The 25410-nt window shown below is 57.0% G+C and overlaps 1 protein-coding gene across 2 annotated transcripts; it reads right to left on the reverse strand.

The window, feature by feature from the left end:
• Positions 1–1151: 1151 nt before the first annotated feature.
• On the reverse strand, positions 1152–24035 carry SPMIP6 (sperm microtubule inner protein 6). Of its 2 annotated transcripts, none has more exons than XM_075932796.2 (7): positions 23677–24035; positions 15441–15588; positions 10442–10554; positions 8470–8545; positions 7064–7277; positions 5294–5383; positions 1152–1296 (listed from the first exon to the last, which is right to left on the reverse strand). In XM_075932796.2, the coding sequence occupies exons 1-7, from the start codon at positions 23809–23811 to the stop codon at positions 1191–1193; spliced, it is 882 nt and encodes a 293-aa protein (XP_075788911.1). In that variant the 5' UTR covers positions 23812–24035; the 3' UTR covers positions 1152–1190. The 2 variants fall into 2 exon arrangements, with proteins under 2 accessions (XP_075788911.1, XP_075788912.1); XM_075932797.2 differs by having other exon boundaries at positions 7069–7277; positions 23677–24034.
• Positions 24036–25410: the final 1375 nt, after the last annotated feature.

Raw genomic sequence — 25410 nt, forward strand, 5'->3', positions numbered from 1 at the left:
CATCAGAGAGACCCCATCGGCTTCCCCAGATCCCCAGGGCATCAGAGAGACCCCGTTGGCTTCCCCGGATCCCCAGGACACCAGAGAGACTCTGTCGGCTTCCCTGGATCCCCAGGACACCAGAGAGACCCCGTCGGCTTCCCCAGATCCCCAGGGCATCAGAGAGACCCTGTCGGCTTCCCCAGATCCCCAGGGCATCAGAGAGACCCCATTGGCTTCCCCAGATCCCGGGGACATCAGAGAGACCCCATCGGCTTCCCCAGATCCCCAGGGCATCAGAGAGACCCCGTTGGCTTCCCCGGATCCCCAGGACACCAGAGAGACTCTGTCGGCTTCCCTGGATCCCCAGGACACCAGAGAGACCCCGTCGGCTTCCCCAGATCCCCAGGGCATCAGAGAGACCCTGTCGGCTTCCCCAGATCCCCAGGGCATCAGAGAGACCCCATTGGCTTCCCCAGATCCCGGGGACATCAGAGAGACCCTGTCGGCTTCCCCAGATCCCCAGGACACCAGAGAGACCCCGTCGGCTTCCCCAGATCCCCAGGGCATCAGAGAGACCCTGTCAGCTTCCCCAGATCCCCAGGACACCAGAGAGACTCTGTCGGCTTCCCCAGATCCCCAGGACACCAGAGAGACTCTGTCGGCTTCCCTGGATCCCCGGGACACCAGAGAGACCCTGTTGGCTTCCCCAGATCCTCAGAATGCCCCCAATCCTGTTTCCCTCCCAACCATCTCGAGCAGCAACGTTGCCAGCCCTGGAGAGGCAGTAAGGGGGTGGGGGGTAAGAGCAGCTGTGCTGCTCAGTACGTTTCCTCTGGGGGCAGGGGAGGTGTGGTGAGCTCAGCTCTGCAACTGCTAATTAATCCGGTCTCTGAGCAGCATATAAACAGCTCCCAACCCTGCCAGAGAAGGGCCTGACGGACACCTCAGAGCAAAGACAGACTCCCTGCGCGCCTTCGCCTGCTGCCCCCGTGTGGGTCCCATGCTCCTGGGGGTTGAGTCTGTCTCGGTCCTGAGGCTGCCATTTCCTCTTTGCGAGATGCAGGCTGCGGGCCACCCTCCTCTTAGCTCCCTTTGCGACTTGCCCGAAGCTACTGCCAGGAGGCGGGGACGTTCCCCAGTCGGCACCCCAAGGAACGAGCACGCCCAGGTTGGCAAGGCCCATTTTAATGGGCGCCCGGCCCTGCTCGCTACCAACACGGCGAAGTGGGGTAAGACTCCGACACGAACTCGGGATGAATGACGTAGCTATCCTTCTGCGGCCCACCGGCCTTCTGGAAGTGACTCGTGTCCCACCTGGGCGAGGAGGAAAGACAGAGGGATCGTAAGCCTCATGCGTATGGACTATAACAGAGTTTAAAAAAGAGCTAGATACATTCATGGAGGTTAGGTCCATAAAAGGCTTTTAGCCGGGGGGTAGGAATGGTGCCCCGACCTCTGTTTGTCAGAGGCTGGAGAGGGATGGCAGGAGACCAATCACTTGATCATTGTCTTCGGTCCACCCTCTCTGGGGCACCCGGCACTGGCTACTGTTGGCAGACAGGCTACTGGGTTAGATAGACCTTTGGTCTGACCCAGTCTGGCCGTACTTATGTTCTTCATGCATGCAGGAAATCTACTCTCCCAAGTTCTTGCTAGGGGCGATTGCAATAGGTAGGGCTTGATTACCTAAGTCTGGGAGGGGGGGGGGGTCACTTTCCTACAGAGCGATGCTTCCACGTGCATTCTGCCCCCAGCAAATGCCAGGTCCTGGGATCTGGGGCAGCGGGTCTCTGGGTGTGGCAGGAGCGAGAAAAGCCAACCGGTGATTTTGGGCTGCCTGGCATTGAGCAGGGCTGACAACAGCCAGGGTAAATCTGGTCAAACAGTCCCTGCACCCCAGACCCTAATTCCTGCTGGTTTGGGCCTCGTCAGCGGCAGGACCCTAAAAGTAAACGGGCAGCAAAGAAGAGGCACCAGGTAGAGGACGCAGCCAGATTACCCTGCCGAGAACAGCATGCTGAAAGAGGGACACCGGATAACCCAGGTGCTGGGCAGTAGACAATGTAGACATGGGGACCTGTTAAAGTGACACGAAAACTTAACTCCCTGTCTCCGTGGTGTTGTGAGTCCGTGTGCTGGAATTTCAAATACTCGCCCGGGGCTTTGTGAGTTCAAAGCATAAGAGAGGGTACGTCTACACTACAGCGCTAGTTCGAACTAAAAACTAGTTCGAACTAGCGTTTTGCTAGTTCGAACTAGCAAGTCCACATTGAGTGGACTCTGAACAGGGCTTAAGGATGGCCGGAAGCAGTGCCGGCAGGGCATAAAAGGAGGACTTAGAGCATGGAGATGCTGTCTCAGGCTAGCCGAGGGCTGCGCTTAAAGGGTCCCGACCCCCACCCCGGACACACAGTTCTAAGGGGTGCCCCGCTTGCAAAGAAGTTCTGGCTTGGAGTGCCCTGAGTGCCCACACTGGGCACATCACACCACTCGGCCATCAGCCCGGCTGCACTTGCCGCAGGCTGCCATCTGGGGAGAGGGAGTAATTGGGGGGCTGCAGGAGAGCTTCCACCCCCAGAAGCCCGCAGAGCCAGCCCAGTCCTCCCCATCGGGGGCTCGTACCCCATTCCTCCCTCACCTCCTTCCACTTACCCTTCCTTAGCCCCCCTTCTTATTGATGTACAAAATAAAGATAACGTTTCTTCCAACATTGACTCTGCCTTAATTGAAAAAAAACTGGGGGAGACTGGGAAAAGGAGGTGGGAGAGGGGAAGAGAAAGGCTGGGAGAGGGGAGGGCAACTAACATGATCAGGGGTTGGGAACAGGTCCCAGATGAAGAGAGGCTACAGAGACTGGGACTGTTCAGCTTAGAAAAGAGGAGATGGAGGGGGGACAGGATAGAGGTCTCTAAAAGCAGGGGTTGGGTGGAGAGGGTGCATTCAGAAAAGTTCTTCCTGAGTTCCCATAAAGAAGGACTAGAGGACACCAAAGGAAAGGAATGGGTAGCAGGCTTGAAACTAGTAAGAGAAAGTTGATCTTCTTCAGAAAGCAAATAGTTAACCTGTGGAACTCCTTGCTGCAGGAGGCTGTGAAGGCTAGAACTAGAACAGAGTTTAAAGGGAAGTGAGATAAAGTGATGGAGGTTGGGTCCATGGAGTCCTATTAGCCAGAGGGTAGGAGTGGTGTCCCTGCCCAAAGTTTGTGGAAGGCTGGAGAGGGATGGCACGAGACAAATGGCTTGGTCATTGTCTTCGGTCCATCCCCTCCAGGGTCCCTAGGGTTGGCCGCTGTTGGCAGACAGGCTACTGGGCTAGATGGACCTTTGGTCTGACCCAGGACGGCCATTGTAAGCTCAGGGCTCAGTGTCGGGGGTCTCAGTGGACCCCCTGGATTTTCATGCACACCTGGTCCTGGGTGGCCAGGCTGGCAGCTCTCCTGCCCTAGACAGCCACTTTCCTGTGCCTAGTGCGGAGATCGTGGACGAGGTCCACGATGTCCGCACTAGCCCAGGAAGGTGCCCGCCTCTTGCGGTCCAGGGCAAGCTCCCGGGAGCCGCCAGCCTGGTCCCGGCAAGAGGGGGTGGGCTGGGGGGCATCGGGTGGGTGGCTCTGTGCCGTGCCAGGTGCAGGGTCTGCTAGCTGGGTGCTGGCAGGCTTGCACCTGGCACGGGCATCGTAGCCAGCCCGTGCCCCTTTAAGGGGTCCGGGCCCGGGAGGGGGGCATAGAGTTTCCCTGGTGTTGGCCAGAGTGGCCACCAGGGAAACCTGGGGAGGGCTAGCCTCCCACTAGTTCGAACTAAAGGGCTACACAGCCCTTAGTTCGAACTAGCTAGTTCGAACTAGGCGTTAGTCCTCGTAAAATGAGGTTTACCTAGTTCGAACTAAGCGCTCCGCTAGTTCGATTCAAATTCGAACTAGCGGAGCGCTAGTGTAGCACCTACTAAAGTTAGTTCGAACTAACGTCCGTTAGTTCGAACTAACTTTGTAGTGTAGACATACCCAGAGACATTAACTCGTAAATACCCGCTCACAAGCCTGCCCAGCATGGGCGGCAGGTAATGCAGGCAAGGGAAGGCATTACCTTCCCAAAACTGCCTACACTGCCCAGGAGGGGCTGAGGCTGCACCGTGCAGCAGGTCAGCGGCTGGGGAAGGCTGGGGCCATGCCGCAGGGTAGCCCAGCTCCCCAGTGGCCGGGTAAGGCTGGGGCTGCGCCGCACGGCAGCTCGGGACCTCAGCTGGGGTTGGGCGGGGCATGGTCTCAGGGAAGGGGTGTGGCTTTGGGTGGAAGGGGCGGGGCTTCGGCAGCCTTTCCCAGCTGGGCCTTCAGCCGCCACTCCGGTAGAGGAGGCTGGGAATGGCTTCCCGTGTCCTGCAGCTGGGGCACTGAGGCACAGGAGAAGTACCGTACGTGTCCTGTGTGCGTAGGAAAGTCTAACGGAAAGGGAACAAACTCATGGAGGCAATCATTTTTCGGCCTCCTTTAAATACTCTTCGATGCGTTCGTAGTCCTGGGGGATCTCTCTGCTGGGACTGAGCCCAAGTCACCACCCCAAGCTCCTGCAGGGTTTCTTTACATCACCCTGGCTTCTTGCAACCACTTCCCAACAGCTGCTCTTGCCCTCAGCTGGGGTCCCCAGGGTGGGCAGAGCAAACCCCCATCCTTTGCTTGGTCCCTACCTACCCCTTGTTTTGTAGCACGAACAGCAACATGGGGCTGTCCCTTAAAAATCAACTACCCCCCTCCCCCCGCAAACTCTGCCACTTGTGACCTTTGGTACGTCACCTCATCTCTCTATAGTCCGGGAAGCAGGGGCGGCGGGCGTGCGAGGCAGGGGGAGGCGCTGCCTTCCCAAACGGCCAGCCTGGCCCCGCCCACACGCTGCCCCCCAGAACGCTTACTGTAGGTGTACCAGGGGGTGGAGTCTTGCTGCCCCCAATGCCCGCCCTCCCTGTGCTCTGGGGGGGGGCTGTGCGCCTGTCCTCCCTGTGCTCTGGGGGGCAGCGGTGGTGGCCCACTGGCCCGCTTCCCCCTGGTGGGGGGTGAGGAGTCATCTTGGGTCCCATGTGGGTGGGGCCTCAGTAAAAGGGGCGGGGCTGGGGGCGGGGTTAGGGGCTTGCCTTCCCCAGTCCATGCTTCAGAGGCTGCTCTAAGACATGCGGCAATGCGGCACGATTTGCTTGACACCCCAATGGGGAGAGATCCAGGTGCCGGGAAGAGTCCCAGGCTGTTCTGCCCAGCGTAAAATATTGTTTTCTAGAGCTGTGCCCCCGACCCCTCGTCCCACTGAGCCCAGCGTTAACTTTCTTACCTAAGGTTCATATACGGGAAAGATTGCGGCGAGCTGTGCGTGGGTGCATAGCCCATCGTCTCTTGGCTGCAGTCGCAGTATGGGATATTCCTGGAAAAACCCGCAAGGGGCAAGGTGAGCGACGGTACTAGGCACCCGCGCTTGCTGATCTCTGCTCCCTCCATGCTGGGGCGCCGGGGACTCCCTCTCTCCGCCCGCGTGGGGTCAGAGGCGCCGGGGTGGACGCTGGGGGGGGGGGGCAGTGGTAACAAGGAGGTGACTGTTCACTGCACAGGCACTGAACTCCTAAGGGCAGATAGTGGGGGCACCGAGCCCCCAGACTTTTAACTGCAGGGGAAACCGGATCCCGGCGCGTCTCAGCTTTGAGTTCAGGCCACTACTGCCCCCACGAAGGGAGGCTGCCAGAGGCGGGGTTGTATCCAGCGGGCGGAGGAGGGGGAGGAGCGAGCTGGGCAGGGGAGGGAAGAGCTGGAGGGGGGTGAGGGCGGGGAAGGGAGAGGGGAGAACAGGGCAGATGAGGGCAGGAGGAGAGAGCTGGGCAGGTGGGGCTGGGGGAGGGGAGAGGGGAGAGCAGGGCAGGTGGGGCTGGGGGAGGGGAGAGCAGGGCAGGTGAGGGTGGGGTAGGGGGAGGGGAGAACGGCGGAGGGGAGAGGGGAGAGCTGGGCCGGTGAGGGCGGGGGAGGGGAGAGAGGAGAACAGGGCAGGTGAGGGCGGAGGAGGGGAGAGGGGAGAGCAGGGCAGGTGGGGCTGGGGGAGGGGAGGGGAGAGAGGAGAACAGGGCAGGTGAGGGCGGGGGGAGGGAAGAGGGGAGAACAGGGCAGGTGAGGGTGGGGGGAAGGGAGAAGAGTGAGCAGGGAGGGGGAGGAGAGAGCTGGGTAGGTGAGGGCGGAGGAGGGCAGAGGGGAGAGCAGGGCAAGTGAGGGCGGGGGAGGGAGAAGGGAGAACAGGGCAGGTGAGGGCGGGAGGAGAGAGCTGGGCAGGTGAGGGCGGGGGAGGGGGCAGGGGAGAGGGGACGGGGGGGGTGGGGGGAGGAGAGGAGGGAGGGGGAGGAGAGAGCTGGGCAGGTAAGGGTGGGGGGAGCGGAGAGGAGAGAGCAGGGAGGGGGAGGAGAGAGCTGGGCAGGTAAGGGTGGGGGGAGCGGAGAGGAGAGAGCAGGGAGGGGGAGGAGAGAGCTGGGCAGGTGAGGGTGGGGGGAGGGAAGAGGAGAGAGTGGGGATGGGGAGGGAGCATGGAGGCAAAAGGGAATGACAAATGAACCCCCCCAGGGCAAACCCAAGGGGCTGAGCAAGGGGCAGGAGAGGGAGGGAGGCTGCCGGGAAGATGCCGGCGCTGCCAGCTCCCTGTCACGAGCGCCCAGGCCTGGGAGCGGGGCCGCTGTGCGACAGGGAAGGTGGTTTCTAGCCCGCCTGGAGGTGGAGACCGTGACCCTGGCACCCTCACGGGCTCCGGAGCAGAAGGCAAATCAAGGCGCACATCAGATCTCCCCTCCCCCGAGCATCTCTCCGGTTCCGGTCCGTTGCCTGGGCTCAGGGCCAAGAATGCCCGTGTCCCCTGACCGCTGCCTTTCCCTTCCCAAAGTGCCGGTCTGCCGGAACCGAGAGCCACCCCCGCTCCCGCCCGGAGGAGCATTGGGGGGGGACGGGCAGGGCCAGGGCCCAAGAGCCGACCCCCGGGCACCCGGCAGAGCCCAGCAAAGGGGAAGGCGACCTGGTTCTGCCCCGCCCCGGGGCCCAGCGGGAAGCGGGACGTGCAGTGCGTAGCCCTCCGAACCTTACAATCTTCTCCACTAGCTGGTTGAGCTGCCTCTCGTTGCAGGGGGCGCCGTCCACGTAGTAATCCATCCCGCGCAGGCAGTAGTGGCGCCCGGTGCAGGGACTGTAGTAGCCTTGGAAGGGCTTGCGCCCGGGCAGGACTGTCTGGTGCTGGACGGAGGGCAGCTGGTTGCGGGATAAGCTGTTCAACATGTTGACCACCACTTCCCTTTCTGAAACGAGAGGGGTCGGCCCCCCGGCTGTGAGAGCCCGGCATTCGCCACCCTGGACAGCCCGCCGGGCCCTCCCGCATGCTGGGCACCGAGCCCACGGCCACTAGGGACAGCCACGCCCCAGACTCCGAACGGGGCAGGGGGTGTGGTCTAGTGGCTAGAGCAAACATACCACGCTTGTGTGTGCGTGCCACAGCTCCCTCGGGTGCAGGGGTGGGCAATAATTTTTGTAGGGGAATTTTGCGGTAGTGGAGGCAGACCAGCCTGGGAAGGGGCGGGGCCTTAGGCAAAAGGGGTGGGGCCTTGGAAGGAAGGGGCGGTGCTCTCTAGGCACCGCGTGGCCCTGGCGGTGGGGGGAGGAGTCTTTGCGTGCTCCCCCATGGGGTGGGGGAGCATGAGACGTCTCTCGCCCCCGCCCTGCCCTGCCTGGGGCGCATGGCGCCTGGACAGAACCGTCAGCCGTTCTGAACAGCTGCCGGTTCCCTCTGGTGCTGCGCAGCCCTGGCAGGGGAGGAGACTTCGTACGCTCCCCCCCACAGGCTTGGGGGTGTGGGTGAAGGAGGGTAGAGGCCAAATGAAATGGCTTGGCGGGCCAGATCCAGCCCATGGGCCATAGCTTGCCCACCTCTGCTCTAGGGGCTGGTCCATCGGCAGGACAACAACCTACTACTGCTGCCAGCTACTGCATTGCTCTAGTGACAAAGGTGTGTGCTTGGCTGCAGAAGGGTCCTGCCGGCGAACCGGGCAGGGGAGTCAATGCACAAGGGACTGGCCAGAACATCCCATGGGGAGTGACCGTTTACGAAAGCGCCCCCCAGCCTCCAGGATGAAAAGCCTTAGCAGTGCCATAAGCTCCTAGCCGAGGGTGTTCGCCACGTCCTCCTTGCCTCTGCTTCATCACCTCGGAAACTCTGGGCGCCTCGGGGGCCCTGCCGTGTGGGGCTGGTGAGGAGGGCAGTTAACTGGCAAGTCCGGGCAGCACCTTCCCAGCCCCACGCTGCAGCAACGGCAGAGCCTTACGCTGGAATGGACCCCGGGGCTTGCCGGGAGGGCTCAGAAAGACTGCATGTAAAAACCTCCCAAGGAAATCTCCGCGGGACGCCTGTCTCCAGCCAGAGAGGGTCTCAGACCCCTGGCTCCCTGGAATCCCGGCCCTCCCGGGTCAGGCGAGCGGAGAACCCAGTGTAATTACCGTAGTTATTGAGTCGGTCAGGCTTCGGGGGGTATTGCATGGGCATCCCGCGCAGGATGGTCTCCATCCCGGCTTCCTGCAAGGAAAGGTGGCAGAATCCAGCAGCCGGCAACCTCCCCGTCGTGCAGGGGCCAGGAAAGTTCGAGCTCCCCTCACCCTGCCCTGCCCTTGGCCCTGGGATGTGAAGGCAACTTCCTTTCTGTCCTGGGCCTCTTTGCTGAGCCCGCCAGCCTCGTCGCCCCAAGGGTCGGTTCTGGGGCCGGTTTGGTTCAGCATCTTTCTTAACGCCCTGGCGGAGGGGATGGGTGGCTCCCTCAGCAAGTTGGGATGTGGATGCATTGGAGAGGGTCCAGCGGAGGGCAACCAAAATGATTAGGGAGCTGGAGCACATGACCTATGAGGAGAGGCTGAGGGATTTGGGTTTGTTTAGTCTGCAGAAGAGCAGAGTGAGGGGGGATTTGGTAGCAGCCTGCAACTCCCTGAAGGGGGTTGAAGAGGCCGGAGAGAGGCTGTTCTCAGTGGGGGCAGGTGGCAGAACAAGGAGCAATGGGCTCCAGTTGCAGTGGGGGAGGTCAGGTTGGAGATTAGGAAAAACGATTTCCCTAGGCGGGTGGGAAGCGCTGGGCTGGGTTCCCTAGGGAGGGGCTGGAATCTCCATCCCTAGAGGGGTTTAAGTCCCAGCTTGACCAAGCCCTGGCTGGGATGATTGAGTTGGGGTTGGTCCTGCTTTGGGCGGGGGGCTGGACTCGGTGACTCCTGAGGTCTCTTCCCGCCCTGGGATTCTCGGATTCTATGCTGCTTAGTGAGCGGGTGGCGTTTCCGACATGGACACTTGCCCACTGGGAACTGGGCCAACATGTGTGTCATTCCAGTCTCCACAGAACCCGGGGCACCTTCAGCGTCTCCTTCTGGTTCTATTGCACAGAACTACGCAGCCAGGACTCTAGCTCCTGGTATTTGCCGGGGCTGAGCCCTGTCTGGAAACACAGCTCTCCCTGCTGAGGGGGGAGCCATCTTGTAGTGGGAGCAGCACCTCACGGAAGGTGGCCTAGAGCCAGATGAAGGCAAGCCCTTGCTTACCACGCGGGGGTGGAGGGAGGCGTGACCGACTCCGTTTTGCGGAGTTTAGCAGCGGGAAGGCGCTATGCAAGCTCAGAGAAGGGTCATGCTGGCTTTTGACCTGGGTTATTGAGCGTTACATTTTCAAAGCAAAGCGGGGAGAAGGAGCCAGCTGTACAGGCCTTCTCTGGCGGCAGGTGGCGGCACAGGGGCTGAGATGTCATAAGAACATAAGATCGGCCAGACTGGGTCAGACCAAAGGTCCATCTAGCCCAGTGTCCTGTCTGCCGGCAGTGGACAATGTCAGATGCCACAGAGGGAGGGAACAGATTAGGGAATTATCAAGTGATACGTCCCCTGTCGCCCATTCCCAGCCTCTGACAAACAGAGCCTAGAAACATCATCCTGACCCATCCTGGCTAATAAGTCTCGATGGACCTAACCTCCATGAATTTATCTAGTTCTTTTTTGAACCCTGTTAAAGTCCTGGTCTTCACCACATCCTTTGGCAAGGAGTTCCACAGGTTGACTGTGCGCTGAGTGAAGAAAACCTTCCTTTTGTTTTAAACCTGCTGCCTATTAATTTCATTTAGTGACCCCTCGTTCTTGTGTTATGGGAACAAGTCAATAACTTTTCCTTATTCACTTTCTCCACCCCTGTTTTGATGGTATAGACCTCTATCCTATCCCCCCTTAGTCTCCTCTTTTCTAAGCTGAAAAGTCCCAGTCTTTTTAATCTCTCTTCGTATGGCAGCCGTGCCAAACCCCTCATCATTTCTGATGCCATAAGCAGTTTTGAAAGTCTAGCCTCTTCCCTCGCCGTCCACCAGCCCCTCCCTAGCCCTTCCCTCGCCGTCCGCCAGCCCCTCCCTAGGGAAGAGAAGCAGGGGTGTGCTGGAGGCCCGTGGTTTACCTTTGGAAGTCTGGGGAGGTAGGTGGTGTATTTATTCCACCCCGCGCTGTTGTAGGGGCCTGTCCGCCATGTTGCGTACTTGTCTCCACTGACAAAAACTGGATTGTACTTTTCTGAAAAGGAAATGAACAGACAGAAAAACGTTTCCTCCCAGGGACAAAGAGCGGCGTCTTAGACATCAAGGTGAGAAACGAGCCATCTACCCGGACCTCTAGTACATGGGCCAGGGAATTCCCCCCAGTTGCTCCTGGAGGGAACCCCAGACCGTAGAGCCTCTCCTCCAGAAAAGCTCCCAGTCTGCATCAGAAGGCGTCAAGCGATGGAGAACCCGCTGCCACCCTCGGCAGTTTGTTCCAGTCGCCACCCACGTCTGCCATTTCTAACGGGCGTGTGTCTGGCTGGAACTTCCAGCTGCTGCTGCTTGCTCTGCCGGATGCCACAAGATGAAAGGGGGGAAGGATAGCTCAGTGTTCTGAGCATTGGCCTGCTAAACCCAGGGTTGTGAGTTCAATCCTTGCAGAAGCCATTTGGGGCAAAAATTTGTCAGGGATGGTAGTTGGTCCTGCTGTGAAGGCAGGGGACTGGACTTCATGAAGGTCCCTTCCAGTTGTGGGAGAGAGGCCATCTCCATTAAAAAGCCCATCCATTTCCTCCCGGGGCAGGTCTGTAGATGCAGTAACTCAACAGCACCAGCTTCTTTTCAGTAAGCTGAGCACCTCTCCCTCAAAGGCTTCTTTTATTTCCAACCCACATGGGCAGCAGGTTGGCTAGGCAGGGGGAGGTTCTGCCTTCCCAAACCACCAGTCATAGCCCTGCCCCCTCTCCACTCCTAGAATCCCTACTGATTCTGGGGGTGGCGTGTGCTGCCCCCCAGTGCCCACCCTCCTCTGTGCTTGGCCTCCTCCCTCTGTGGTGCTCTGGGGACTGTGGAGTCTGGGACACACACTTGTCCCCTCCTGTCTCTTCCCCTCCCCATAGTGGAGGGTGGGGCCTCTGCAGAGGGGGCAGGGTTGGGGGGCCTGCCTCCTCCACGCCCCAGCTGTGCCAATCACCCATGCCAACCCTGGAATCACACTGGTGGCTTTTTGCAGCATTTTATCTGTGGCTACATCTACACTGCACGCTTCTTGTGCAAGAGCACCTCCCACCCCTCAGAGCGCATCACAAAAGTGATGTGCTTTTGCACAAGAGCGCATCCACGCTGCGTGGACGCTCTTGCACAAGAAAGCGCTCGTGGCCACTCACAGAATGGTCATCAGAGCACCTGTGCTTCTTCCAATAGAGGTTTCTTTCTGGAGCATCCACACTTGCCTTTTTGCGCAATAGCTGACGCGCAAAAGGGAGTGATGCATCGTAGGAGGAGGGTTACCCACACCGGCAAAAGCCCTCCGTTCTGCCATTTTACTGCTGATCTACTTGCCCAAACGGGCATTTGAGGTGTGGATGCTTCACAGGCTTTTATGCAAAAAAGCCCATTTTTGCGCAAAAACCTTGCCGTGTAGACGTAGCCTGAGTTCTCAACACCCGTCTCACTGTGTGGGTACCAGAGTGGGACCCCGTGTTCCAGGAACAGTCTTGCCAGTGCTGCAAACAGAGACCAAGTCACCTCCCTGCCTCTATTCACTCCTCCAAAGGTCCCTTCCTTTTTGCAGCCCAGAATCACCTTTTTGACCCCAGCAAACCGTGCCAGGTAGCTAGCTGAAGCTGCCGGGTGGCGGCTGGGTTTAAAAAACCCTCAGGCAAACAGCCTGCCATGCACAGTGTCAGCCCTGCTGTCCAACGCAACTGGGCTCCAGCCCGGCCATCGTGCGCGGGGGAATCTCAGCACGCTGGAGGCACCGGTCATAGAATCATAGACATTCATCGGTTCCACAGCATGGTGCACGGGATTCTGGGATGCTGGAGGTACCCTCTTGTGGATGCGACTGACAGCTAAGACCCCCTAACCCTTCATGGCCCTGCTGGCGCTGTTTGTAGGGATGCGAACCCCAGTGTCCTGGCCGAATTACATCGCAGGGAATGCCTTCTGCCCACCTGAACGCTCGCTTCAGTTTCAAGTGGCTTCCTCCTCACTTTCCATCCTACTCTATAGTCTACTATCCCCGTACCTTGTTCCCCAGGAGCCGCGTTCCTCACCCGAGGCGGCTGCTGTGAAGTGAGCCCCGGGTGGAGTTTGCGCAGCAGTTAGTTACAGTGACGAAGGACATGGGGGCTGGAAGGCCCCATGGGAACAGGGCGCCCGCGACTGCTGCCGTTACGTCTGAGTCTCAGAGAGAGAAATAACCGTCGTGTCTCTGGGACAGGTCGGACGTGGACTTGCCAGTAGCACTGGCTCTGCACCCTCCTTGGCAACGTGGGCCTCCCACGCCGCAGCCGGCTGCCGGCACCACAGCAGAAAGTGCCGTGGTGCGGGGGTGAGCAGGGATGGAGAAACGAGGGCAGCATTTGCAACAGTAGGCGCTTGCAGCGAGCCTCTCACGCTCTTCTTTAGTCTCCGATGTTAGTGGCATGAAGCTGACATCAGTGGGAGCACCGGGCGCCAGAGGCATAGTCTGAAGGGGCCCCCAACTTTGATGGGTGGGCAACAATGGAGTGGGGGGAGTGGGACAGGAGGGATGCGGGGCAATCCCCACTGCCCTGGCCCTCTTCCTAGCTGGCGGTGCCAGACGGAGTGAGGTAAGCCCTGAGGCTCCGGCTCCGCTCCCTGGCTCAGGTACTGGGCGGAGTGAGGTAAGCCTTGAGGCTTCAGCCCCGCTCCCTGGCTCAGGCACCGGGCGAAGTGAGGTAAGCCCTGAGGCTCCGGCCCCGCTCCATGGCTCGGGCGCCGGGCGGAGTGAGGTAAGCCTTGAGGCTCCAGCCCCACTCCCTGGCTCAGGCACCGGGCGAAGTGAGGTAAGCCCTGAGGCTCCGGCTCCGCTCCCTGGCTCAGGTACTGGGCGGAGTGAGGTAAGCCCTGAGGCTCCGGCCCCGCTCCATGGCTCGGGCGCCGGGCGGAGTGAGGTAAGCCTTGAGGCTTCAGCCCCGCTCCCTGGCTCAGGCACCGGGCGAAGTGAGGTAAGCCCTGAGGCTCCAGCTCCGCTCCCTGGCTCAGGCACCGGGCGAAGTGAGGTAAGCCCTGAGGCTCCGGCTCCGCTCCCTGGCTCAGGTACTGGGCGGAGTGAGGTAAGCCCTGAGGCTCCGGCCCCGCTCCCTGGCTCAGGCACCGGGCGGAGTGAGGTAAGCCCTGAGGCTCCGGCCCCGCTCCCTGGCTCGGGCGCCGGGCGGAGTGAGGTAAGGCCTGAGGCTCCAGCCCCGCTCCATGGCTCGGGCGCCGGGCGGAGTGAGGTAAGCCCTGAGGCTCCGGCCCCGCTCCCTGGCTCGGGCGCCGGGTGGAGTGAGGTAAGCCCTGGCCCTACTCCCCGGCTGGATCGCCGGGTTAGAGTGCGTGAGCCCTGGCGTCCTAGCCCTACTTTCTGGCTGGAGAGCTGGGGGAGGTGGGCCTGGATACGACGTGAGCCTGGATTCATGGCTGTAGCCATGGCCCACTCAGGCCCACTCGTGGCTACGCCCACGCTTGGCCCCCAGCACTTTGGAAAATCAGGCGCTAAAATATAAAGGATTTAGGGGCCTGACAGTGGGCTCCTGTTCTGGGAACTCTTGGCCTAGGTACAACAGCACCATCCAACTGCCCTGTGCTGCAGAGCAGCCCTTGGGGGGCGCCAGGAGGGGCGAGGGACCCTGCCCGGGTGCGCCTGGCCTTGCCCTGAGGGCGAGAGGGGCCCGGCCGGGCTTTTCAAATCACCCTCCCTCCCCACTAGCCCTTTGCCTCTCTCTAGCACGAAGAGGAGCCTCCCAAGGCAGGGCCGGCCGCCCTGCCCGCTCCTGCTTCCCCCGGCACCCGCAGACGTCAGGGGAGCAGGCCTCTGTCCCATGTCAGCTGCCCCGTGGCTGGCAGGAGTGGGCCACAGCCAGTCCTATTTTCATGGGCGGTGGGCAAAGCTAGGGCGGGGGGAGGTAAGCCCCCAATCCCTCCCCAGCCTCCCCTTCTGCCAAAGGCCTGCCCCCCATGGGAGCCAAGCTGCTTTCCTGCCCCCCCACCTCATGGGGAAGCAGGAAAACATGCTGCCCCCCCCCCAGCATGGGGCAGGCATGTGGCTCCAGCCTCCCCGGCCCAGAGCACAGGTCCCCCAATGTGCCTATATCAGGTGTTCTGGGGGCGGGGCCAGGCTGGCAGTTTGGGAAGGCAACGCCTCCCCTTGCCTAGCATACCCACCGCCCCCGGCCATTTTCCCTTCCCTCCTGGCCGCAGAGCAAAGGACCAGCCGGGATGAGAGCCACGGCAAGGGAGCCAGCTCAGGGCCCTTCACAGAGACCGGGGGTGCTCAGCTGGCCGGTTTCCCATCATGCCAGCTGGGTTGCTGGCTTCCCCCAGCAAGGGACCCTTCCCCACACTCATCTCCTGTGGGTAGTAATGTGGAGGCAGAAGATGGGGGGAGGGGAGGAGAGGAGAGCACCGTGCAATGGGCGTGTGTTGTGGGGAGGGGCAGGCACTTACAGACAAGCGGCAGGCTGCATGCTGGAATCCCTTTTGTTCTCATGGCCAGCTCGGACTATCCCGACCCCTGCAGCTGGAGTCTGGGTGCATCCCGGCCTGACTGGTGAGTGGTTTGTGGGCGGGGCCCGACTGACCACCCCCGGGACAGAGAACCACACGGATGTTGAGCCCTGCAGCAAGCAAGCGGCTCTCCCATCCGTATCGCTACTGGGGAGGAGGGGTCTGTGTGTGCGGGGGGTGGGACAGGACTGGGTGGCGTTTCTTGCAGGAGAGACGGAGAGGATGTGAACTGTGCCTGCTCCCAGCAGCCTTTGCTTGTACTGCAGTCTCCGTGTGCGACCCCCTGAACCCCCCCCCCCCCCGTTTCAAGCCCCGTCACTGGGCAGGAGCAGGCTACAGACCGGCCGGAAGAAAAGGACAGAGAGCAGGGCTGGGGGGCAGGCGATTGAAATAATCCAGCAATACCTTCCGGCCTGGTTACCCAGTACTTTTCCGGCCTGTAGGCTGTCGGTTCTATCGTGTTCTTATAGGAGTATTCCTGCACCGCATGCTTAATCATCTTCTCCAGGTGAGCTTGGTTCACTTGATTTTCTACTCTGGGCATCTTTAACCCCTAAAGACAACAGAGAATTGGGGATGAAATCAGATTAATGTTTGCTCTTTGCAAATTCCGGGCTGGTTGGGATGAAGCTAATTAAATGCAAGCCTGCATTGAACGGGGGAGTCCATGGCATCAAGGCATGTCCCGGCTGTTAATATGCGCATCACCACGGCCACCCGGAATGTTACAAGCGCTGGGCTGGAGCCGAAAGGCTCACTCTCTGAAAGCCCTTGCACTTGAGTATAAGGAAAATCAAAGTCAGTGGTGAGCCATATAGGGCCTATGACACACAGCGGAGCAGTTCTGGATACAGCCAGTAGAAGGCAGCTGTGCCGTACACCTGTTAGCAGTTCAGTTTGCAAATATTAATACTCTTCTTCTTCAAAGTATAGAATGGCATCACCTCTTGCTAACATGGTTCTTTTATCTCTTGGTATCAAAGTGCTTTGCGGAGGTAGGTTCCCTTTTATTTAGGCAGGGGATGGATCTGACGCTGAAAAGGAGGAATTGGTGTACTGCCAGGGTTAGCATTTAGAAATTCCTAGCTTCCAGTCTGACCCTAGACCGTGCAACTGTCGTAATATTTACATGGGCAGAAAACAGCCCATCTTCCGTTCACTTATGGATTCCCAACAGTCCTGTCTGAGCACACATGACTGCTTACTCATTTAACATATGCACAGCAACACAGACCAGAGCCAGGGCCTGTAAAAGGGCTGATTAAAAAGCTCACTAGAACTCAGCCATTGCTCGGGTTTCTTCTGGATGTTTTAGGGCTACTCTGGTAGGCTACGGGTTAATGCTTACAGGTAGATACTGCTTTGGAATCCTGCAACACACGATGCTGCAGCAAAATATTGTCCCATCGCCATGAAACCTGGTGCCATTTCACCATCCCTGGAGCTATCTACAGGTCGCCACTTCAGAGAAGGTAGGGTTGCCTACTGGCTAGGGCACCACACTAAACGAGAGCTGGGTTCAAATCCACTAAAATCATGTCTATTTCCCTTCCCTCCTGTCCCGTTGATTGAGCTCGTTAAGGGCAGGGATTGTTTAAATGCACACCACCCAGCACAGTGGGGCTACGTATAGACTGCACGCCTTTTTCGACAGAGGTTTTGTTGACAGATACTGTCGACACAGCCTCTGTCAAAAAAGAGCGTCTAGATTACAACCAGTTCTGTTGAAAAAGCAAGCCGCTTTTTCGAAAGAGAGTGTAGACGCTCTTCCGAAAAAGCACAGTTTGCATGCAATAGCGCCTTTTTTCGAAAGAGTACTTCCGAAAAAAAGGCGTTCTTCCTCGTAAAACGAGGTTTACCACCGTCGACAAAAACTGCGGCGTTCTGTCGACTTACTGTCAACAGAACACGGCGGTAGTGTAGATGCAGGTGTAGTTTTGTTGACAAAAGGCCACTTTAGTCGACAAAACCCTGTAATCTAGACACACCCTCTCCACACTGGGGAAAGATGAATAGGAATAAAAGCACTGACCAGAGTACGCAGGTTGATCTCAGAAAGATGAAGGCGTTCGGCGAGCACAAGGAGGTCACCCGCTTAACAGGCCAAATTCCCATCCACACCCTCCGCCTTAAGTGCCCAAAAAAGCCCCATTAGCCAGAGACTGCAGCGAGCGCAGAAAGAGTCCTCGTTGCATGCAAATTGCTCCTAACCCTCACCTCTTCTCTGAACCACTTCTTCAACCATAAACCACTCAAAACATGCACAGACACGCAACTCTCTGCCCCGGGCGCGGCGGTTTGAACCGGATTGGCCGGGTGATATTTACAGGGCATGCTTTCTGGAGCAGATGCAGTGGGGCCCTATTCTGCCCCCGTGGGGAGACTCAACCTTGGATTCAATAGAACATAAAATAAATCCTAGACAATCGTGATTCTCAGCCAGGATTTATGGATTGCGCTTCTTACTGTCAGACAGGGCCACAGTGGGGGCCAGGACTGAGGCTAGGGGTGATGCCAGGGCCAGGATCAGAAGCGGTGCCCAGTGCAGAGCTACGGCTGGGCTGCATTAAGGGACCTAGGCTGGTGATAGGGCTGGCACAGAGCTGAGTGGTGCTCCCGGGGGGGCTGGCCTGGGTCCCTCTGCCCCCCCAGGACATCCCCTCATGTCCCCCAGAAGGCACGCCCCAATCTTGGGCCCATGTCCTCTAACACAGCCCAAGCCCCGGGTGCCACACTCACAGACCATCAGGAGCCATCCTGCTAACCGAGCCATCGAATTGGAAGATTTACCGAGGTAATAAACTTGTTGTCTTCCAGCAACATAAAGGGCTGCTCCTTGTAAGACTGTTTGACGGTACAAGGCTGTCGGTAAGATTCCGTGTAGGTGCTGATGGGCGTCTTCGTTTTGTGCGCAAAGAGGAACATCTCTCGCACGGACCCGGGGACGGGATTCCACTTTCAGTCTCAATGAAGTCTCCGCCGGTCCCTGAGAGCCAGGAAGGACTTGGGCCTGACGTTAATTTCCGGAGGCTGCCACGAGCTGCGCTGAACGGCGAGACCGTGAGCAAGACTCCTGGGCGTAGCGTAGCAAGCGACAAGTCTGTCTCCCAAATCTGACCGTATCCCGCAGTCACCAGCCCTGCGCGCATCACCGGTGATGTCACAGTCGCTTGGCTCAGCCGCATTGTAGCTAAAATAGAAAGGCGGGATCCCTGCAGGACTGGGTGGGGAAGGACGGGCCGGAATGTCGCCCTGGTGTGGAGGCATCGACTTGCTGATCTACGGGGGGGCAGGCTTCACCCCAACTGTACCCCTTCCCCAAAGTTGCACCCGTTCCCCTTCCCTAAGCGTGCCCCGCCCTTGCTGTATGACCTGCAGGAGGGAGGAGCTGATCGGCAGGGCTGGGGGATGCTGAGCATCCTAGTGGTTCCCCCCCGTGGATGCTCCAGTCCCGGAGCACCCACAGAGTTGGTGCTATTCCCTGGCGTTTCTCATCTGCCACCTTCAGCGATTTCCTAGCCACCTAGTCAAAATGGCTCCCACTGCCTTTCTCTCTCTCCAGCCGGGGCTGGCGCCAGGATATCGGAGAGCCTCCTGAGGGAACCTCTTTCTCCTCGGCCCCGGTCACAGGGCCGGCACCCAGCCCCACGGCGCCTCCCGCTGCTAGTTAGGGGAATCAGTGCTCCCTCCTCAGAGAACCCTCTGCTGGTCGGTGTCCCAGTCGGTCTTCTGCTGGTTCCGCTCCGTGTCCCTTCCTGCCCATGGTGCCCTTTCCCCCTAGAACTGTCCAATGTCAGTGCCCCGGCACTCTGGGGTCCTCCCCTCCCAGGGAACCCCCAAATCCCCTCGGACCCACGGCCAGTCCTCATCTAGCCCCTGCCTCGGGGGCAAACTGCATCTGACATGGCCACTCAGCACAGGCAAGGGGGTGTGGACCTGCTGCCTTTGCCTGCCTCTCGGCAGCCCTAGTACCCTCGGGCCTTGCTTCAGGCCCTCCCCAGCTCTGCCAGCCTCTTCCCAGCCCTGCTCTGTCTCAGGAAGCCCCCAGCTTCCCTGGCAGCCAGGTCCCTCCTGCTCCATAGCCAGAGTGAGTCTGTCTCCATCCCTTTAGGAGCCCTTCTTTATATAGCCTCCAGCTTGGCCCTAATTGGCTGTCTGCCTCAGCTGTGGGCTCCGCCCTCTCTCTGGGCTGGGTTTAACCCTGGATAGGGCCAGGGCGGAACAGACGCGCCGTCACACCCTTAAAGGGCCAGTGCAGCGCCCCCTTATGTAAGGAGCCAGCTGGCAGGAGAGGTCTGCACCCTGCCACCTCCTAGATGACTGGCCAGCTGGGGAGCAACGCAGCGTGTCCAGTGTGCAAACCGACTGATTGACATTCAGGCACTTGCACTGAGGAGACTCTCCGGGCACTATGCAAGCACCAGCAGTTACCCCATCCCAGCACCTAACCTCTGAGCTGGGCAGGGCCTCGGGCCAGCCTGGGACGGGTCCCAGCGGGGAGGGTCGCCCCAAAATTGCAGCATGATGCCCTGCCTGGATTGTTGCCAGTAGAAATCAGACCAGAGCCTTCTCCAGCTAATGAGCCCAGCGCCAGCCCCTGGAAGGCTGATAAATCTCCATATGGCCTGGACCCCTGCTCCCAGGTCCTCTCTCCTCCCCACCGCTGCGTCTGTCCAAGGAGACGGCTTGTCAGATCTTTCTGCCCACTACTGCCTGCGCTTTGGAGCCAGCCTCTCTGTCGCCATCTTTGCTGTGTTCGTGGCATGTCCTAGGCCTTCCGCTAATATGAGTGATTAGATTATGGGCAATGGGAAGTGGATTAGATCGTTAATAATTAGCCTCTCCTGGAATACAGCAGCATGCGCTGCCCCTTGCCGTGTGCTTCAGCTGCTAGCGTCATAGGCAATGCGGCCGACGGCAAAATCCTGCCAGTGCCGCTTGGCTGTGTGTCATATGCCCCATACTGAGTGCGCGGGCTGGGCCTGCAATACCCCAAAAGAGTTGCGCTGATTGTTTAGCCTCCCTATTTTAAGATGCTCTCTCTCTATGCCTCAGCTCTGAATCAGTTTCTCATGGAGGCATTCACCATTCTGCGACAGCAGAGGGCGTTGCGTACCGTACCGTACCGTACCGTGTCCCAGCCAAAGGACAGACGCATCGGGGGAGGCAGTGGAAAGTTCATGCGTAGAGACAGAAGCTGTCTGGCGACTCCTATGCCCTGTCGGCGGCGAACATGCTGAACGTAAGGAACTTTTGTACGTTACCAGCTGGCATGAATTCATCCTACATTTGCTCGGAGGCTGGGCTGCAGGGCTTTCATCCATAGATCCAACTCAGACGGCGTCTGACAACAGCATCACGGCGCTGGATTGTGCAGGCCTCTACAACTGGGAACCTTCCGAAAGGCCAATCGTGGCTTGGCTAGGCACAGAGCCTCAGCAGCAAGGCAGGAGAGTCCAGCTTGCGATCTGCCTCTGGAGTGTCCGTAACCAGGGTTGGTTACAAAGTGCCCCCAAATGTCGGCTCCTCATTCAGGTAAAGCTAAGGGGGAACTGTAGGGACCAGCATGTGCTGTGACAGTGCAATCTAACAATGCTCAGGGACACAAACTCATGCTCCAGCTCACCCCAGAAGCTAGGAGTAGGCAGGGGATGGATCGATCTATAATAGCACCGACAGCCAGGTGCTTCTCAGAGTGACCAATGAAATCCTGGCTTCTAATAGCTATTGAAGAGGAGGGCATCACTTGCAAGGGAAACATCTGGTTCACACTTTGGCTGATCTAAAGGACACTGGAGTCTAGTACAGGCTGTTGTAAACAAAAGCTTTGCATCTGGGTCTGGCATGCAGCACCCCCTTGCACAGAGGAAGGTAAACAAATAAAGACGTGGCCAACTGGCTCAGGGACTAGCTTTGGCTGTTGGAAAGCTGAGTTCTGTTTCCATCTCTGCCACTGATCTTCTGGAGGACCTTGGTCAAATCACTTCTCTGCTCATTGCCTCAGTTTCCCCATCTTAAAATGGCCAGAATGATACTGACTTCCTATTAGAACTGCCATAGACACATTAGCTGCACTGATTAACAGGAAATGTGGAAATGGCACAGGTACTTAATGACTTCCTTGTTTTTCACTAAGGCTACATCTAGACTGCATTGCTTTTCCTGTATCCCAGAAAAGGAACACCGCATCCAAGGAACGTGTCCACTTTTTTGAAAACATTTTCGAAAAAGTGGACATGCTCTTTCACCATTCCTGTTAACCTGGTTCTATGAGGAATAAGGGATGTGTTGAAAGAGCACTTTTCCCCAAAATTTGGCACTATGTAGATGCACCAAATTTTGGAAAAGCCTCTTTTGAAAGTAAATCAGAAAACGATACTCAATTTGCGTACAAATTGCGTTTCTTTTTCCGATTTAACATTGCAGTGTAGACCTAGCCTAAGAAGGTTGGTGGTGATTGACTGCATAACATAATGAATGGCAGAGAAAACGGGGCAGGATCAGAAGCTAAAATAGGGAAAGAACAAGTAAAAAATTACGTAGAGAAATTAGATGTCTTCAAGTCACTAGGTCTTTAAGGAGCTGACTGAGGAGATATCTGAGCCTTTAGCTACCATCTTTGAAAAGTCATGGAAGACAGGAGAGATTCCAGAAGACTGAAAAGGGGCAAATATAATGCCCATCTATTAAAGGGAAATAGGGAAAGCCCAGGGAATGATAGACAGGTTGAATTCTGTGCCAGGAAAGATAAGGAGCAAATAATGAAGGAGTCCATTTGCAATCATCTAGAAGATAATAAGGTGGTAAGAAATAATCAACATGGATTTGTCAAGAACAGACTGTATCAAACCACCTTGTTAGTCCTCTGTGGCAGAATAACAAGGCGTGTGGATAAGGGGGAAGCAGGAGATATGGTATATCTAGATTTCAGTAAGGCTTTAGATATAATCTTGCATGGCCTTCTCATTAATAAATTTGGGAAATACAACCTAGATGGGGCTACTATAAGGTGGGTGTATAACTTGTTGGATAACTGTTCTCAGAGGGAGACGTTGACAGAGCCGTGTAGATGAGGTTTCTAGACATAGGAAAATGAAGCGGCGATTTAAATAATCGCCGTTTCATTTACTTCAAAATGGCTGCCGCGCTGTGCCGATCAGCTGTTTGGTGGCACAGTGTAGTAGTCTGGACGCTCCGCGGTCGACAAGGGAAGCCACCCCATTATGCCTTGTGGAACGAGGTTTACCGGGGTGGTCGACAAGGGCTTCCCTTATCGACCACGGAGCATCCAGACTACCGCGCTGTGCCGCCAAACAGCTGATCAGCACAGCGCGGCAGCCATTTTGATGTAAATGAAGCGGCAATTATTTAAACTGCTGCTTCATTTTCCTATGTCTAGTAAACTCATCTACAGGGCTCCGTCGATGGAGCCATGTAGTCTAGACATACCCAGAGGGTAGCTATCAACAGTTCACAGTCATTCTGGAAGGGCATAACAAGCAAGGTTCTGCAGGGGTCAGTTTTGGGACTTGTATTATCAATGATTTAGATATTGGCATACAGAGTAAGATTATTAAGTTTGCAGATGATGCCAAGCAGGGAAGGGTTGCAAGTGCTTTGGAAAATAGGGTCAAAATTCAAAATGATCTGCACAAACTGGAGAAATGGACTGAGGTAAATAGGATGAAGTTTAATAAGGACAAATGCAAAATGCTCCACTTAGGAAGGAACAATCCGTTTCACACACAGAATGGGAAATGATTGTCTCGGAAGGAGTACTGCAGAAAGGGATCTAGGGATCAGCGTGGATGACAAGTTAAACATGAGTCAACCATGTGACACTGTTGCAAAAAAAGCAAACATGATTCTGGGATTCATTAACAGGCGTGTTGTGAGCAAGGTACGAGAAGTCATTCTTCCTCTCTGCTCTGTGCTATTAGGCCTCAGTTGGAGGACTGTGTCCAGTTCTGGGCATCACATTTCAGGAAAGATGTGGAGAAATTGGAGAAGGTCCAGAGAAGAGCAACAAAAATGGTTAAAGGCCTAGAAAACATGAGCAAGGAGGGAAGATTGAAAGAATTGGGCTTGTTTTGTTTAGAAAAGAGAAGACCGAGAGGGGACATGATAACAAGAGCTTTCAAATACCTGAAAGGTTGTTAAAAGTCTGTGGAAAAAACCCAGTCTCCTTGGCCTCTGAGGACGGGGCATGAAGCAATGGGCTTAAACTGCAGCAAGGGAGGTTTAGGTCGGACATTAGGAAACATTTGCTAATGGTCAGGGTAGTTAAGCACTGGAATAAATTGCCCAGGGAGGTTGCCGAATCTCCCTCACTGGAGATATTTAAGAGCTAGTTAGACAAACATCTATCAGGGATGATCTAGGACCACCGCAGCCTGCATCTTGCTCACCAGCTGCACCGTTAGGGGTACTGATACCACCGCACCCGCACAGCCAAAGCACTCGGTGGCAAGGGCAGCCCTCGTTTTATGAGGACACCCGAAACGCCAGAGAAATCAGCATGTGAGGGGCGTGCGGAGCTCTTCGGAAGCTGAGGCGCGACAGGGCCGCACGGACGCCGAGCTCTGGCGTGTTACAGACAGCGCTCCCCTGAGCACGCTGCCTGCGACGGGGGGAGCTTTACCTCTGTCACAAACTTGTTCTCTTTCCACAGGGTCATCGGCGCCTCCTGGAAGGTTTTTCGCATGGAATTGGGAGGTCGGTAGCAGTCCGTGTAGGTGCTGATGGGGGTCTTGGTTTTACGGGCGAAGAGAAACATCTTGAAACACGCCCGCGAGGGGGAATCCTTCTTCAAATGCGCTCAGCGGCTCCACAGGTCACAGGGGCACCTGGGGGGGTCAACGTCATGGGCCAAAGGCTCTTGTGCCTCAACGTCATTAGATTAGGATTCCCCGCCCCCTTGAACGTCTGTGGCTGCTGGGGAGGGGAGAGGGGCTCTGCATGCTGGGGTGCCAGCCTGGCGTGTTCCTTGAATGTGACAGCCTCCCCCACTCACCAGCCCCGCTTGCATCACCGATGATGTCACAGTAAACGCGCCGGGACATTCATCCCCTCCAGAGTCAGTGCCCTTGTGCTGGCTCCAACCTGTGTGTAGCGCACTCTGCTGCCATTCACACGAGAAAATCCCAGCCCTAGGGTGGGTCCCTTTCCCCCAGGGGTCTGCCACATTCTGGTGCAAGTGACGTGGCCTTGCTGAATGCCTTCGGCTCGCTTGCCCTTCGCGGGAGCAGAGCTCTCTGACTCCCATTCTTCGGTACGTACTAGGGATGAGAAAGTGGAGTCGGTCAACTGATTAACCTATAAAAGCGACTAGGAGTCCAGTGGCACCTTATAGACTAATAATTTATCGGAGCATAAGCTTTTGTAGGCAAAGACCCACTTCGTCAGATGCATGTAGTGGAAATTCCAGGGGCAGGTATAAATATACAGGCATAAGAAAAGAGTTCCAGTCAAGAGTGAGGCTGGAGATAACAAGGTCAATTCAGTCAGGGAGGATGAGGCCCACTTCTAGCAGCTGATGTAGAGGTGTGAACACCAAGAGAGGAGAAACTGCTTTTGTAGTTGGCTAGCCATTCACAGTCTTTGTTTAATCCTAAACTGATGGTGTCAGAAACCAATCCGGGCAACAAACCTCGGTGCCAACTCTGCCCACATATCTACACCAGCAACACCATCACGGGACCTAACCAGATCAGCCATACCATCACGGGTTCATTCACCTGCACATCTACCAATGTAATCTACGCCATCGTGTGCCAGCAATGCCCCTCTGCTATATACGTCGGCCAAACTGGACAGTCCCTACCTGAAAGAATAAACGGACATAAATCAGATATCAGGAATAGCAATACACAAAAAACCCGCAGAACACTTCAGTATCCCTGGACACACAGTAGCAGATTTAAAGGTAGCCATGCTGCAACAAAAAAACGTCAAGAACAGACTTCAAAGAGAAACTGCTGAGCTACAGTTCATCTGCAAATTTGACACTGTGGAAATTTAACCTGTGGAACTCCTTGCCAGAGGAGGCTGTGAAGGCTAGAACTGTAACAGAGTTTAAAGAGAAGCTAGATAAATTCATGGAGGTTAGGTCCATAAAAGGCTATTAGCCAGGGGGTAGGAATGGTGTCCCTAGCCTCTGTTTGTCAGGCTGGAGACGGATGGCATGAGACAAATTGCTTGATCATTGTCTTCAATCCACTCCCTCTGGGCATCTGGTGCTGGCCACTGTGGGCAGACAGGCTACTGGGCTAGATGGACCTTTGGTCTGACCCAGTACGGCCGTTCTTATGTTCTTATGACACCATCAGTTTAGGATTAAACAAAGACTGTGAATGGCTAGTCAACTACAAAAGCA

Source organism: Pelodiscus sinensis, chromosome 6 (genome assembly GCF_052426305.1).
Source record: "Pelodiscus sinensis isolate ZL-2025 chromosome 6, ASM5242630v1, whole genome shotgun sequence".
Lineage (NCBI taxonomy): Eukaryota > Metazoa > Chordata > Testudines > Trionychidae > Pelodiscus > Pelodiscus sinensis.

What these genes read in the sequence shown, in the direction of transcription:
- SPMIP6 (XM_075932796.2), bottom strand. Translation starts at nt 23,811, where the DNA reads ATGTTTCTCTTCGCCCGTAAAACCAAGACCCCCATCAGCACCTACACG. An exon ending in AGAACAAGTTTGTGACAGAG is followed by an intron (nt 15,589 to 23,676) that starts GTAAAGCTCCCC and finishes TGTTGTCTTTAG; the next exon opens with GGGTTAAAGATGCCCAGAGT. An exon ending in CTGGGTAACCAGGCCGGAAG is followed by an intron (nt 10,555 to 15,440) that starts GTATTGCTGGAT and finishes TTTCCTTTTCAG; the next exon opens with AAAAGTACAATCCAGTTTTT.